General features: G+C 45.6%; 1 protein-coding gene across 3 annotated transcripts in view; it reads right to left on the reverse strand.

Moving 5' to 3' along the window:
* Positions 1 to 5,139: 5,139 nt before the first annotated feature.
* OXCT1 (3-oxoacid CoA-transferase 1) overlaps positions 5,140 to 13,704 on the reverse strand; it is a 94,879-nt gene continuing 86,314 nt past the window's right edge. For 2 of the 3 annotated variants that reach the window (XM_084833147.1, XM_084833146.1), the window contains exons 16-17: positions 12,352 to 12,453; positions 5,140 to 9,232 (exon numbers count right to left, since the gene is read on the reverse strand). In XM_084833147.1, the coding sequence (XP_084689273.1) occupies positions 9,191 to 9,232; positions 12,352 to 12,453 (144 nt within the window). In that variant the 3' untranslated portion in view covers positions 5,140 to 9,190. The remainder of the gene's footprint in view (positions 9,233 to 12,351; positions 12,454 to 13,704) is intronic. The other variant, XR_014787579.1, reaches the window with a different exon arrangement.

Consider the following 13,704-nt stretch of genomic DNA (forward strand, 5'->3'; position numbering starts at 1 on the left):
TTTTTTGTTTTTTTTTTAAATCTTCATATCATGTTTCTTCTTTTTATCTTTTGTTCATTTTATCTCTTTTTGTTCACAGCTCCGGAATCTATTTAGATGTGGAGTGGTATACAAATGTTGTAAATAAATAAATAATGACACAGGTTTCATAACATTTCTATTTACCAAGAAGAAATTCATGTGAGAAGGCCAGATTTAAATTAGCTCATAGAATCATCCCTTATGGCACAGATCAGGAACCTACAGCCCACAGGAGGTCCCCATCTGGTTTTCCAGCTTCCATGCTGCTGGGGAGTAGATCCGGGAGTGGTGGTGGGGAGGTGTCAGAGAAAAGTTGTACATGCAAAAATAATCTCCTCTATACAAAATGGCTAAAAGTACACGGTAGAGCTGGAAAATGTGCATAAAAGGGAAACCAAAATGATCCAAGGGGCCAGAGCAACTCCTCTAAGAGTACACAACATTTGAGGCTTTTTAAGCTAAGAAAAAAGGTGAACAAGGAGGGGGCACTGATTAACATTTATGTTATTATTATTCATGGTGTGGAGAAAGTGGAGAGGGAGTTTTTCTCCCCCTGCCATATAATGCTAGAACCCAGGATCATCAAATGAAGCTGAGTGGTGGGCAATTTGGGCCAGATAAAAGGTAGCGCTTATTCACACAGGACATAGTCAAACTCTGGGATTCACTACCACAAGTTGTAGCGATGGCCACCAGTTGGACAGCTTTAGAGGGATTAGACAAATTCAGGAAGGATAAGGTTATCAGTGGGTACTACTCATGATGGCGATGTATTACCTCCAGTATCAGAGGCAGCATACCTCTCAGTGCCAGTCGCTGGGGAACATGTGCAGGAGGGGGCTTTGGCATTCATGTCTCATTGTGGGCTTCCCAGAGGTACCTGGTTGGCTCCTGTGGGAACAGAATGCTGGGCTAAACAGGCCTTTACTCTGATCCAGCACGACCCTTCTTCTGTCTTCATGTAAAGAAGCACCATCAGTGTAGTGGAATCAGGGGCTCACAGGGTTGAAGTGCCAGGACTTTTTGAGCAGGGACATTGATGTCATCTGCCCCCCTGCCCCGCCTCCGACTCTGTTCCCTCTGAACTTAGCTGCAATTCTCAGAGTAGGTGTGTGGAAATGAATTTCCCCAACAATATATTGTGAGCTATCCTTGTTATAATGCAAAGTATTTTGGGGCAGCTTGGTGTTGAATGGGTAATTAGGACCCATTATCTTTACAAAAGACCACACACACACACACACACACACACACAGACTTTTCTTGGGGTGGAACATAGGAAGCTGTCTTATACTGAGTCAGACCTTTGGTCCATATATCACAGTACTGTCGACACTGACTGGCAGCAGCTCTCCAGAGTTTCAGGCAGGAATTTTTCTAGCCCTCCCTTCTAACCTAGGGCTTTCTGCATGTAAAGCAGGTGCTCTACCACTGAGCCAGAGCCCCTCCCCTTAGTGTGATTGGCAACAGGGACTGTCATGATGAGTGGTTGTATTTCAAAATCTACCACTACACTACTGAGCACCAGCCTTTTACATTTGATAACCTGGGCATTTTGTAAATAGCCCATTTGGAGTCAACTGCTTTGACCAAGGATCGCTCTTGCACAAGTAATGCAATGCCCTTCTGTCGTCCCACCTTCTCCATTTTTGTCTGATTTTACACTTCCCAAATCAGCTAGAGTAATCACAGAATTATGCAAAATGGCACCAACCTTTTGATATCATCATGTCCCGCAACCAGTTGATTGCTAGAAAGTGCAAAATTGCTGTTGAAAAACTCACTCTTGTTACCCAACGAATTAGGCAATGGGCAGGAGACTCTGATCCTCAAACAGCTCCACTGCCATAAAATTGCCATTGGTCAATTCAACGCAATAGGAGAGTCCTTCCCATCGCTGCCGCCAGCACCAACCAAACCCGTTAACACTCATGCAACAACGCAACATTTCCTGCCTTTATGGTTAAGAAGAATCGGTTTGGTGCCCTTTCACTGGACTAAAAAACCCCCCTGCTTTATTATCCTTCCCATATGTATTCAGGGAACCATATTTCTCTCAATGGTTTTCTGTTATATGATGGTCTATATCTGGAACAGCTTTGTAGTGTTAATAACCCTGCATAAAAAACCTTGCAGTACCAGGGAGTCACTGAATCAAAATTGCTAACTTTTAGGCTGCAGGAAGTCTTGCTCCTGAGAGGATTTTTGTGGTATCGCCAGTTTCTCTCTCTCTCATTTTTATATTATCTTTGGGGGGGGGGGGTTAACCAATTTGTCCTCCCCTGCTGCATGCAAGTCCTTGCTTTCCATTATGGTCTGTTCCAGAACGTTCCTCAATTCTCAATGCTGACATGGGGTGGGGGAAAAGTGAGGGGCAGTAGAAAAGCTCCATGAGCAAGCAGAACACCACCAACCCTTTGGATCTAAGTTATTTTCTATCAGAAAGTAGTTAACAGCGCAATCCTATGGCTCCTACAGAGCATCTGAGGGACACAGGATATTTCAGATTCCTGAATCCAGGGCTGTGTTTCCACCAGCTATTTACTCCGAGCCGGCTGTGTTGAGGTCATTAGGGATAGAAGACGTCATGGCCATCCAGCAGCCACCCTGGAGCTGATCAGGGAAAAATCGGATTTCCTGAGACTGCTTAAAGTCTGATTCTTTTCCCCATTTGGGTTCTCCCCGGTATAGTTGCTGTGTGCCCCAGCCGCCACATTGACCTCGGGTATGCCTTTCACCATGCCCCCGGTCAAGGGCTGTTTCCTGTCTCCCATCCCTGTGATTCCCAGCACAAACCAATTAGTGTCTACTCAGAAGTAACACTGTGCTCAGCGAGGCTTCTTTCCCAAATGCCCACATCGGAAGTAATTCATTCTGCCTCCCCCCCATTACAGCAATCCAGTGTGGCAACAGGACAGAAAGATTGGGGCTTGTTAGGAGGCTTCTCTCTCAGCTGCACACATCAGAAGTAATTAATTCCTCCCCCCCCCCCGCCCCGTTACAGCGATCCAGCACAGCAAGAGTTTTGAAAGGTTGGGGCTCATCAGGAGGCGTCTCTTGTGCACATCAAAAGCAATTACTTCTAATTTGTACCCTCATTAGGGAGAAAGGGGATGGAGAGCCTGGAGGGAGGGGGAGCCTCTCTTATTGGTTGAGCGGCCCATACCACTCAGATGAGGTTCACTTCAAGAACCCCCACCCCGCGAAGTATGTTAGGAGAAGCAACTTAAAGTGGGGCAATGCACACCCCCGTGGAGCCCTGCCCGGACCAAAAGCGGCTCCTAGAAAAATGCGAGTAAGCCACTTTTTCCTTCTCCTTCCGTTGTCGTGGAGACAGGGCCCAAGGTGGGAGACAGTGCTCTGACCTCGGAGCAAGGAAACCAAGCTCCCCGCCCTCTCCCCCTTGCAGCTGGCTTGGACAGAACTGTGCCAGCTGCTTCTATGAGCTCACAAACATGAGCTTGTACAGGGATGAAAGGGGGCATGTCAGTGGGCGTGGAGGGGAGGAGATTGGGGATGCAGGGATCCGAGCTATCCCCAGCCTTCTTCTCGCCCCACCTCCAAAGCCTCTGCTAGATAGGCAAAAAAGCCCAAATCGCTAAAGTGCAGTTCGGAGGCTCACAAGTACCCGGAGTGGATCCAATATGATTGCACCCTAAAATGGCCTTGCTTGGAGCACGCTTGGAAGTAAAAATGCAGAACTCTGGGAAATGCATTTCTGAGGGAGTTTCACACGAATTTATTTCTGAGTACACATGTATCCAATAACCCCATAAGTTACTCAAGATCACACCCTTCCCTTCTGTGAAGTAACTGCAAATGGTGCCATGGTTTGAATGGTAATCCTGCCAGCAGAACCATCATCGTTTTATTCATTATACAGCACCCAGCTCTTATCAGGTGTTTAATAGGGATGTACGAAAGTTCCGCCACGGATCTCGGGGAGGCCGAATGCCAGCGCATTCAGCTCCCCGAAATCGGTGGCGGAACGGCCCGCCACCGCCCTGCCACCCCCCCGGAACAGGACTGACCTGGGGCGGATCTTCCTGGCGGCGGCAGCTCCGGTGAGGCAGCGGTGGCCGGTCTTCCGACCGGCTGCCGCCACCGCCATTTCCAAGTTAAAAAAAAAACATGATAGGCTACGTAAAGATTTACGTAGCCTATCACGGCTAAATTTAAAAAAAACACCGTGATAGGCTACGTAAATCTTTACGTAACCTACCACGGCTGATTAAAAAAAAACACGTACGTACGCAAATGGCAGTGCCCATGGGCGCCGCCATTTGCATTCCTTATTTTGGCACGTCTTAGTCTATGTAAACAGTTACGTAGACTAAGACAGCGAAAATAAGGGGAACACAAATAGCGTAGCATCTACACTATTTGCGTTCCCCTTATTTTTACCGTCATAGTCTACGTAAATGTTTACGTAGACTAAGACGTGCCAAAATAAGGAACGCAAATGGCGGCGCCCATGGGCGCCATTTGCGTACGCACGTTTTTTTGTTTTTAATCAGCCGTGATAGGCTATGTAAACATTTACGTAGCCTATCACGGCTGACTGCAGGGACGCAAACGGCGGTGGCTACGGCCGCCGCCATTTACATCCCTGCTAGCCAGCGGCCGGATGTCTGGCTGCTGGCAGAGCCGGCCGGCGGCTCCACAGAATCGCTGCGGAGCACAGCCGGCCGGCCAGGATTCCGGGGGGGTGGAGGAATGGAGCACCTCCCCCCCCAGCAAGGATTCCGGGGGGAGGGACAGAACGCCTCCCCCACCACCACCATCAGCATAATCCCCGAAAGGTAAGTGATTTTCGTACATCCCTAGTGTTTAATCATTATTAATAACTTATTAATTGCAGAGGTTAGGAACATAGGAAACTGTCTTATATTGCATCAGCCCAGTATTGTTGACACTGACTGGCAGCGGCTCTCCAGGTTTTCAGGCAGGAATTTTTCCTAGACCTACTTGGAGATGCTGGGAATTGAACCTGGGACCTTCTGCCTGCAAAGCAGGTGCTCTACCCCACTGACCTACAGTCCCACCCCAAAGCTGTCATAAAGGACATCTGTTTCCCAGAAGTCACGTTTTCCTTAACAATACTGAAAGCAGTAGACTATCTTCATGTGATTTGTTTTATTGACTGTTTGCAAGTACATATAAAAGAGACCCGGACACACAGTTTAAAGTACATTCATTGGCTCGGTCAACTGTTCCTTTTTTTTTTTTGGTCAATGGACAGAATCAAAAGCATGACACACAGAACATGAAAGCAAAATCTAGTGAACGAAGGGGTGCAGGAACAGCATCACCTCTGTTGTTATTCTGTATACACTGCCTGAAATTTTAACAGAAAGTTCCTTGTGTTGTAAGAATGCAAGAACAGCCCTGCTGAATCAGACCAAGAGCAAGATCCACGGGCGGCCTGCCACTGAGGGTGAGCGCCGCTAGTTCCCAGTGTGCGTGCAGCCAGTCCCGGAGGCAGCGCCATGCATGCTGCTCCTAGCGCCAGAGGCGGCAATGTAGCGCTTCCGAGGGCAAGCCCCTGAGCAACCAGAAGCACACATTTCTGGATGGCAAGACCTACTGGTGTTCCCAGTAGTTTGGGGGCTTGCCCCTGGAAGTGCTACATCACTGCCGCCGGTGGTAGGGGCCACGGGCGTTGCCACAGCCAGCTGCACACGCACCGGAAACGGGCAGTGCTCACCGCCAGTGGCAGGCCACCATTGGATCCTACCTCATAGGTCTATCTTGCCCAGCTTCCTGTTCCCCCACACTGGTCAACCAGATGAATCTGGGAAGCCCACAACCAAAGCTCGAAGGCAACAGCTCAGCCTCCCCAACCTGGTGGCCTTCAGAGGTGTTGGACTATAACTCCCATCATCCCCAGCTAGCATAGCCAGTCATTTTCACACATCTGGAGGGCACCAGGTTGGGGGAGGCTGCAATTGTTCTTTCCTGTTGTTGCCACCAGAAGCTGGTATTCCCTCAACGGAAGTTGAAGGTGTATATAGCTGTTCTAGCTTATAGCCATCGATAAGACTTCTCCATTCATCTAATCCCCCTTTAAATCCTAAGTCACCAGCCATAAACACACCTCATGGCACCAAAGCCATAAGTTACCTATGCCTTGTGCAAAGAAAGTCCTCCTTTTTCTCTGTCCTGAAGCTACTGTCCTTCACTTTCATTGGGTGACTCCTGCTCAATGTTCTAGCACAGCATTTTCCAACCTGGTGCCCTCCAGATGTTTTTGACTTCAGCTCTCATCAGCCCTAGCCAGCATGGACAATAGTCAAGAATGATGAGAATTGTAGTCTGAAGCTTTTGGAGGGCACCACACTGGGGAAAGCTGTTCTAGTGTAATGGGACTCTACCTCCTTTCAATGCACCATACATAGTTTCATTAACATCTGTTGTGTGTCCCTACGACTGGCAACTTTTCTCTAAACTAAGATGCCCCAACAACCATCTCCTCCTCTTGTGAAATGCTTTGCCATTCAAGGTGACAATGTCATCTACTAGTCCTTTTGCAGGCTTCCAGATCTTAATACACCATGAAGGAGAAATGAAACATTCCAGTTTTCATCTTTCAAAAGCCTGTCATGGCTGGTACCTAATTTATATATTTCAGGAACATATTAAGTCTAACCCAGTACTGGGGCAGGGTGGGAGGGGGGTACTGCCTTACATGAATCCAATTGTCCATAGGGGTGGGCACCTCCTGCTGAGAAGTTGATTCATTTGCACTGTCACACAAAATGATGGCACAGTAGGACACATATCGATATGAACTTATTCGACACCGATGAATGAATGCCAATATCCATGCTTGGTTTTAAAGTTCCTAGGGAACAGTATAGTACTTGCCCTGAAAGTAGTAAGTTGATTGGATCCAGATTTAGCCATGCTTAGAGCAGACCCACTGAAATTAATGAGACTTACATCAGTCTTGCCTAACTTAAGTTCCACTGATTCCATTGGGTCTACTGTAAGCATGGCTAAGTCTGGATCCAACCTCCTGGAAGCCCACCCAACCCAGTGTAGGCTGCAAGAGGAGGTGATAGCTTCTGGTAATGATGACTAGAAACTGGGGACGGAACAGACTGAGGCATAAATTTTCAACTCCCATAAAAGGGTGCAAGAACCTAAAGAGTTAGTTCAGCGGCAAGTTCAATATAACCTTTCCAAGGTTATCCTACAAAGCAGTCAGTCGCGAAAAAAGAATCCCACCCTTGTTATCTCCTGCTTCCCCACCACCACGAAGGAGGCAAATTCTGGCAGAAGACGGATGGAGGACGAGCCCTTCTCAAGGACACCTGAGTGCACACATGCAACACAACAGAACCACTGTCCACAATAATGGAGAAGAACACTAGCACATGCATCTGTTGAACACAGTTCAACTGATGCTCAAGAACGGCACAACAACCCTGTGAGGTAGGGTAGGATGAGAATGCTTTGCTCCAAGACTATCCAATAAGCTAATGGCTGGCCAGGGATTTGAAACCAGGTTACGCACATCCAAACCTACACTACCCTGGTTCTCAAATTAGACAAGCCAACTGTCTCAAATTAGACAGATCAGCCACCAGTTATAACACGCAGCTCCCTTCAAGTTGTGTGTGTGTGTTTTTTTTTAACTTAATTAGGTGTTGGATCACCGTAACTATTTTGTACATCTCCACCTTATTAATCTCTCATCTAAAGAAGCTTTGAACTGGGGGAAAGGTACAGACTTTTAGAACTGCCCAGACCAAGAAAGAAAGAGAGACATTGTCTGCCACTGTTTTAATTCCAATTTCAGATGGTATAACAACTGTACAACACATAGATGGCATATCAATTGCAATAGAAAAGACCCTGCCTGGCTCCCATTGATTTCACTAGATGGTTGTGCGAATGCAGCATTGTTAACAATAGAAAAGCAGAATCCATACATTAGATGTGCATGTGCAATTGTGTATGTATTTATTAAAAGGTCAGTAAAAAAAAAGTCACAACAAGATCATTATGACAATCAACTTCCATTGCAACAGACCTGCCATTATCTGAAAGCTGAGCAATGCACAGTACATTTCCTGTGCAACCCAGGGCTGTGTATATTTCGGCAGCTGAAGTATCACAATCCTATGCCTCGGCAATCCAGACTTTTCACAAAGAAATTACAATGTATGCAAGTTAAGCAAATCTGTATGCTTACTTTGCATACTTTAATGTGCTAGATCTTTTATGTATAACCAGTACCATCAGCAAATGTGTTTTCAGCACTGCTCCTAGGGAAGGAAAATGCTATGCAGAGCACAGAAGCCTCATCCCCTCACCACTAGAACTCTCAAAAGCAAGTATTTTTCCTTGTTTTCTGGAATTGTACCAGGCATACCCCAGACGTTCAAGCCTCTCTTCTTTGCAGCCCTAAGGACTAGAAACTTGATTGTTTAAAAAAATACCGATTCTTTGATCACAGAATATAAACAGTCGTGCATATAACCTTTTATTGAAATGACCTTCTGTAATTAGAGTACCCGAATATCCAAAGTTCTGATTATTCAAATGGTGTAGGTCAACAACATGTTGTCCTGTGCCTCTTAGTGTGTGTGTGCAGTTGATGTACAGGCACTTGCAAATTAGCATGGTCGGTGTGAGAAAGGGGCCTCTGCCTAAAATGACAGCATTAAGATCACATCTAGAAGGTACTGGCTACATTCAGATGGGTTGAAGTTGATTTAAGATCCTGGATTGTTCTGAAGTAGGTAACCATGGTTTCCCGGCTTGGACAAAATGGAAACTGTGATTAATTAGACACTTCCTGGTTTAATGACGGCTCGCGAAAAAGAGTTGCATGCATGGGGGAAAGGCCTGCACATATCTCAGCTCAACAAACCGAAATATGTTCATCAAAACTGGGCCATTGCCTCTTGCCACTGTGTATTGACAGTCAAACCTACAATATGATAGTTATAAATATCTAGGTACAAAACTGAGTTTATTTTTGGAAACTACACTGTACTGTTGTGTGCGAATAAACATTTATGGAGTTATATTACAGTCAGCCTGATGCTAACTACCAAAGAAACTACTTACAAGGACCTCTTTAAAATGCATAATTGCAAAACAGACATTTGATTCCCCTTCACTGGAAGTATGGAAGATAATAAGCCCAGTCTACTTCTCAGGTTGAAATCTGCTTCATTGGTGTGAGGTTTGGTGAAACCTAGTGAGAGAGAGGGGGGAAAAAATGAATGGGCAAATAATGCAGAAATTATTTCCAGCAGACTTGTAGCTGTATGAAGTAGCTTTTGGTAATGCTAGGTACCAGCAGCATTAATGTCTGTGGCGTGTATTACATAGGAACAGAAGCAAAAGACTGGAAACTGCTGGAGGCAGAAACCTATCTCAATTTCAACACCAGAAGAAATAACAGAAGAGAGGATGGAAGGCAGAGACAAGGCTAAGAAGGGATGGATATGAGCACTTTTGAGACCTCTTGATATACAGTGGATGGGTTTTAAGCCAGGAAGTCCCCAGCTCAAGGTCACCTCTGCCATGAACTCATTAGACAGTTTCGCTAGCCCCAAAAACCTATCAATAAAGGAGCTGAAGGAGAGTGGGAATTCACTCACATAGTCACAGTTATGTACTGCTACTAGACCAATAAAATTTAACAGTTATTGTGGACAGTTCCCAAAAGGTCAATGCAGCAGCTGGCCCAGAGAAGGAGGTTCCATAAGTTTTGAAGCAGCAAATGCTCAAATGCAAAAGCTTGCTAGCCTAGCACCTACTGTATACTTGTGATCTAGTTAGAAAGGCGAACCCCAGCGACAATAACTAATCATTCATCTTGGAAAGAAAGATTTCACAAACTGTCTTGCCATTTGTTTAGGTTCTGGTTAGGATGTTATGGAAAACAGTGGCCATGTTACGAGAGCTGGTTCCTAGTTCCACCTCTGCAGGTTATAGGCTTGAAAACTCCATCTTCCTGGAACCATTTCCTCATGTAGTGGAGTTTCTGGTCCATTATCTCACCAGTCCTAGACACGAATGCACTGCTTCTGCTGTGCTTTTCCATCCTTTTTACAAGATGGACCCCTGCTTCATAAGATGGCTCCTCTGCACCGTAAAGGCACGGGCCTGATGATGGAGTAAGAGTCTCAGGCAACACGGCCTTACCAGCAACACAGAGATAATAACAATGTCCTACCTTACGAAGCCGAGTGCTTTGAACACTCAAAAAGTGCCATATAAATGGTCAGAGTTTGGGATTTCATAGCATTTTGGGGAAGGCAGAGCCGTACAACTAACGAATGCATTTCTTGTATTCTTTTTACAAACTAATTTGCAGGAGACCCATGTAACTTATGCTCTTTATGGTCTCAGCAGGCTCACGATTGGGCAGCACGGTATTCTATGCCCAGTGAGGGTACACACCCTCACCTCTAGGATTTCATTCTGCTACTTTTGATTTGCATGTGTAGTACAATTACCACAGATAAAAACTGACACAATGGCCTAGTTTGCACATAAGGCTATTGATGAATTCTGGGTTGTCATGATGTGTGAACGTGAGTACACTAACAAGACATGGTTTGTTAACCATGGACAACCCAGAAAGAGAACCCAGGGTTTGTTGTTGGGTTGGGAACTCTGCATTGTTTAAACCATGGCTTGTAGTTATATGCGAACCCAGAACCATGGCTTGTTTCGCCAGGCTACGGAGGCAGTGGGCAAGAGCAGTCAAAAAACCCAGCCACTCAACATGACAGTACTATAGCACCACACAGCATCTGGGATACAGGGAGGGAGCGGGCGAGGAGGAGGGAGACAAACAACCCAGGGATTGAGAAAACAAACCAGTTTGTTCGATTGTCTGCCAGACAAACTCTGGGTATGGCAACAATTTCATGGGTTAAGTAAACCATGGGTTTATGTGTTGTGTAAACCAAGCCACCAAGATTTTACATCAATGTAGCCATGTCACAAGCCATTTTCTACTCTCTAAAAAAAAGATTGTCTCCAACTGTAGATGATCATGAGCTACAGATGTATCAACAACAGATGATCAATGCTAGCAGTTGCACAAGCAAGAATGTAATTATTACATGAGAAACATTTGCTCCCTCTACTTCCAGCTGGAGGCAGTGAGGATTCTAGTGCATACCCCATGCTCTTCTGCTTGCCAAAACTCCCTCATTCACTTCAATTGAGGTAACAGAAACAAATCTATATGTGTATTAATTTGTATGCGCAAGCAGCTCTATACACCGAAGTAAACGGGAAAACCTGTATGCACAAGAACTCTGTGTGTGCTCCAGTGTACAGGGGAGCTCTGGAACAAGGAGATGTTATGAAAACTTGACCTACAACTCCTTTTACCAAATGGCTAGAATACTATATAACTAGGAATTAAGTTTATCTTTCTTCTGAAAGCCACTTTGTTTGAAGGATGCATTGGAATCGTAGCCTAAATCTTGTACAGATCTATTCAGAAGTAAGCCCCGCTGAGTTCTGTGGAGCTTATTCCCAGGTAAGTATTACACAGGATTGCAGCCTTAATGTGTTTTTGTGTCCCCTAACAGAGAATCAGGCTTTCACAGGAAGACAAGGCAGCTAAATCTTGATGTGTATGGAACTCACTTGATTGTAAATTAGTTACATTATAAAAGAGTAATAACAGTTAAGGCTTTCCATTCTGTTTTTTATGGTGTTGTTATAATTCCAATTATAAATTTGTCCTGTAAGCCAGAACAGATTGCCCCACGAGGATGATCTACAAGCTAAGCTGCAGATCTGATTTAAGGGTACATGAAAAACACACACGAAGTTTGTCTTTGCAGCCAAGCAAAATCCAGAATGGATTGCTTATTCTTGCTTATTAATGCCACCTTCATAACAGTGATGGGTCACTCTAAATCACTTCTCTCTTCTTATGGGGCTCCTGCATATGTGGTCTAGCAGATTTTTTTTTTTTTTAAGCTGTGAAAATAAGCATGTATAGCCACATCTCTTCCCCAAATCCACAGTAGAGCTATGTAGTTTTTCTTCTTTATTGCCGCATTTTAAAGCAGGGGTGTTGAACCTTTTCCAGCCAGGGGCTGCATTCCAATTTGGGAAGAGCTGTGGGGGCCACATTCCAGCAGCAGTCAGGGCCAAGGGCACGGTGTGGGTTAAGGGCGGAGAACCAGCAGTGGCCAGGACCAGATGTAATTCTTACCAATTTGGACATTTTCTCACCGAACATGCAAAACATGGCTCAATTCTAAGTCTACTCAAGAGTAAGTTCCAGTGCTACTTATGAACCAGAAACAGACTGCAGTTAAGCAGACAACAACTTACTGTGAAGTCAGCACCAGTGCTTTTCTTGATGTCATCTACCGACAGGCCTTCCCAGATTTCAATCAGACTCAGTCCCTTTTCCTTATCGACGTCAAACACAGCCTACAAGATTAAAAGGAATTGTAAAATAGGTTTAGTCTGCAAAGGAAAGAAGGGGAGCCTTACTAGTTAAACTAGAGGCTTGCGGCCAATGTTTCAAACTGGTAAAACCAATGCATTAGTTACATTTCTATACCGCCCAATAGCCAAAGCTCTCTGGGCAGTTTATGAAGATTAAATCCCTAAAAATACAATGTAATAACATTATATAAAACTATTTGCATGCAATAATATAAAGCAATTTTGCACAGTCAACAATCTGGTGTAGTGGCAAGTGTTGGACTGGGAGTTGGGAGATCCGAGTTTTAGTCCCCACCTGGCCATGGAAGCCCACTGGCTGACTCTGGGCCCATCACAAATGCTCAGCCCAATCTACCTCACAGGGCTGTTGTTGTGAGGATAAAAGGAAGGAGGATTATGTACGCTGCCTTGGATTTCTTAAAGAGGAAAAAGGAGGCATATAAATGTAATAAATGAATAAGTAAATATCCCAAGTCCCGCTAAAAATCTTATCGTATGCTGTCAAAGGCCTGGGAACAGAGGAAGGTCTTAACCTGCCAGTGGAAAGATAGCAATGTTGGCACCAGACAGGCTGTGCTAGGGAGAGCATTCCACAATCACGGGACCACCACCAAGAAGGCCCTCTCCTTTGTTGCCATCCTCCAAATCTACCTTGCAGGAGGCGCACAAAGGGTCTGTCAAGTACTGCAGTCCTGAGCCATACAAGGCTTTACAGGTCAAAACCAGCACTTTGAATCGGGCTCAGAAACGTACAGGCAGGCAGCGGAAGCGGGCCAGAATCAGTACCATGTGGTCAGACCTTCTGGTCACCACTATCATCCAAGCCACTGATTTTGCACAAGCTGCAGCTTCTGAACTGTCTTCAAAGGAAGCCCCACACAGAGAATGTTGCAGGAATCTAACTAGGAGGTTCCCAGAGCATTGACTAATGAAGCCAATCCCCCCACTCCCCACAAGTCCCTGATGCATGGCCTCTGTCTTGCTGTCCACCTTCTTCCTCATCTCTACCCTAGTTCATTAAAGTTGGCGGTGCCAGTGGAGGAACAGGTGGGAGCTCCCTCTCCCTCATGCGCTGCTAAAGAACGTGCCAGACTAGTAATCCTCCATGATGACCTGTGACAGCGCAGAGGTCTCATTTGCGCTGTCATGGGTCATCATGCGCAGTTCCTATCCCCTCAAGAGAGAAATTGAAGGGGGTGGCGGGCAAGCATGCAAGCCGGTATTGTTGTGGAG

Source organism: Heloderma suspectum, chromosome 2, assembly GCF_057233095.1.
Source record: "Heloderma suspectum isolate Gila_16-S chromosome 2, 16-S_ref, whole genome shotgun sequence".
NCBI classification, from domain to species: domain Eukaryota; kingdom Metazoa; phylum Chordata; class Lepidosauria; order Squamata; family Helodermatidae; genus Heloderma; species Heloderma suspectum.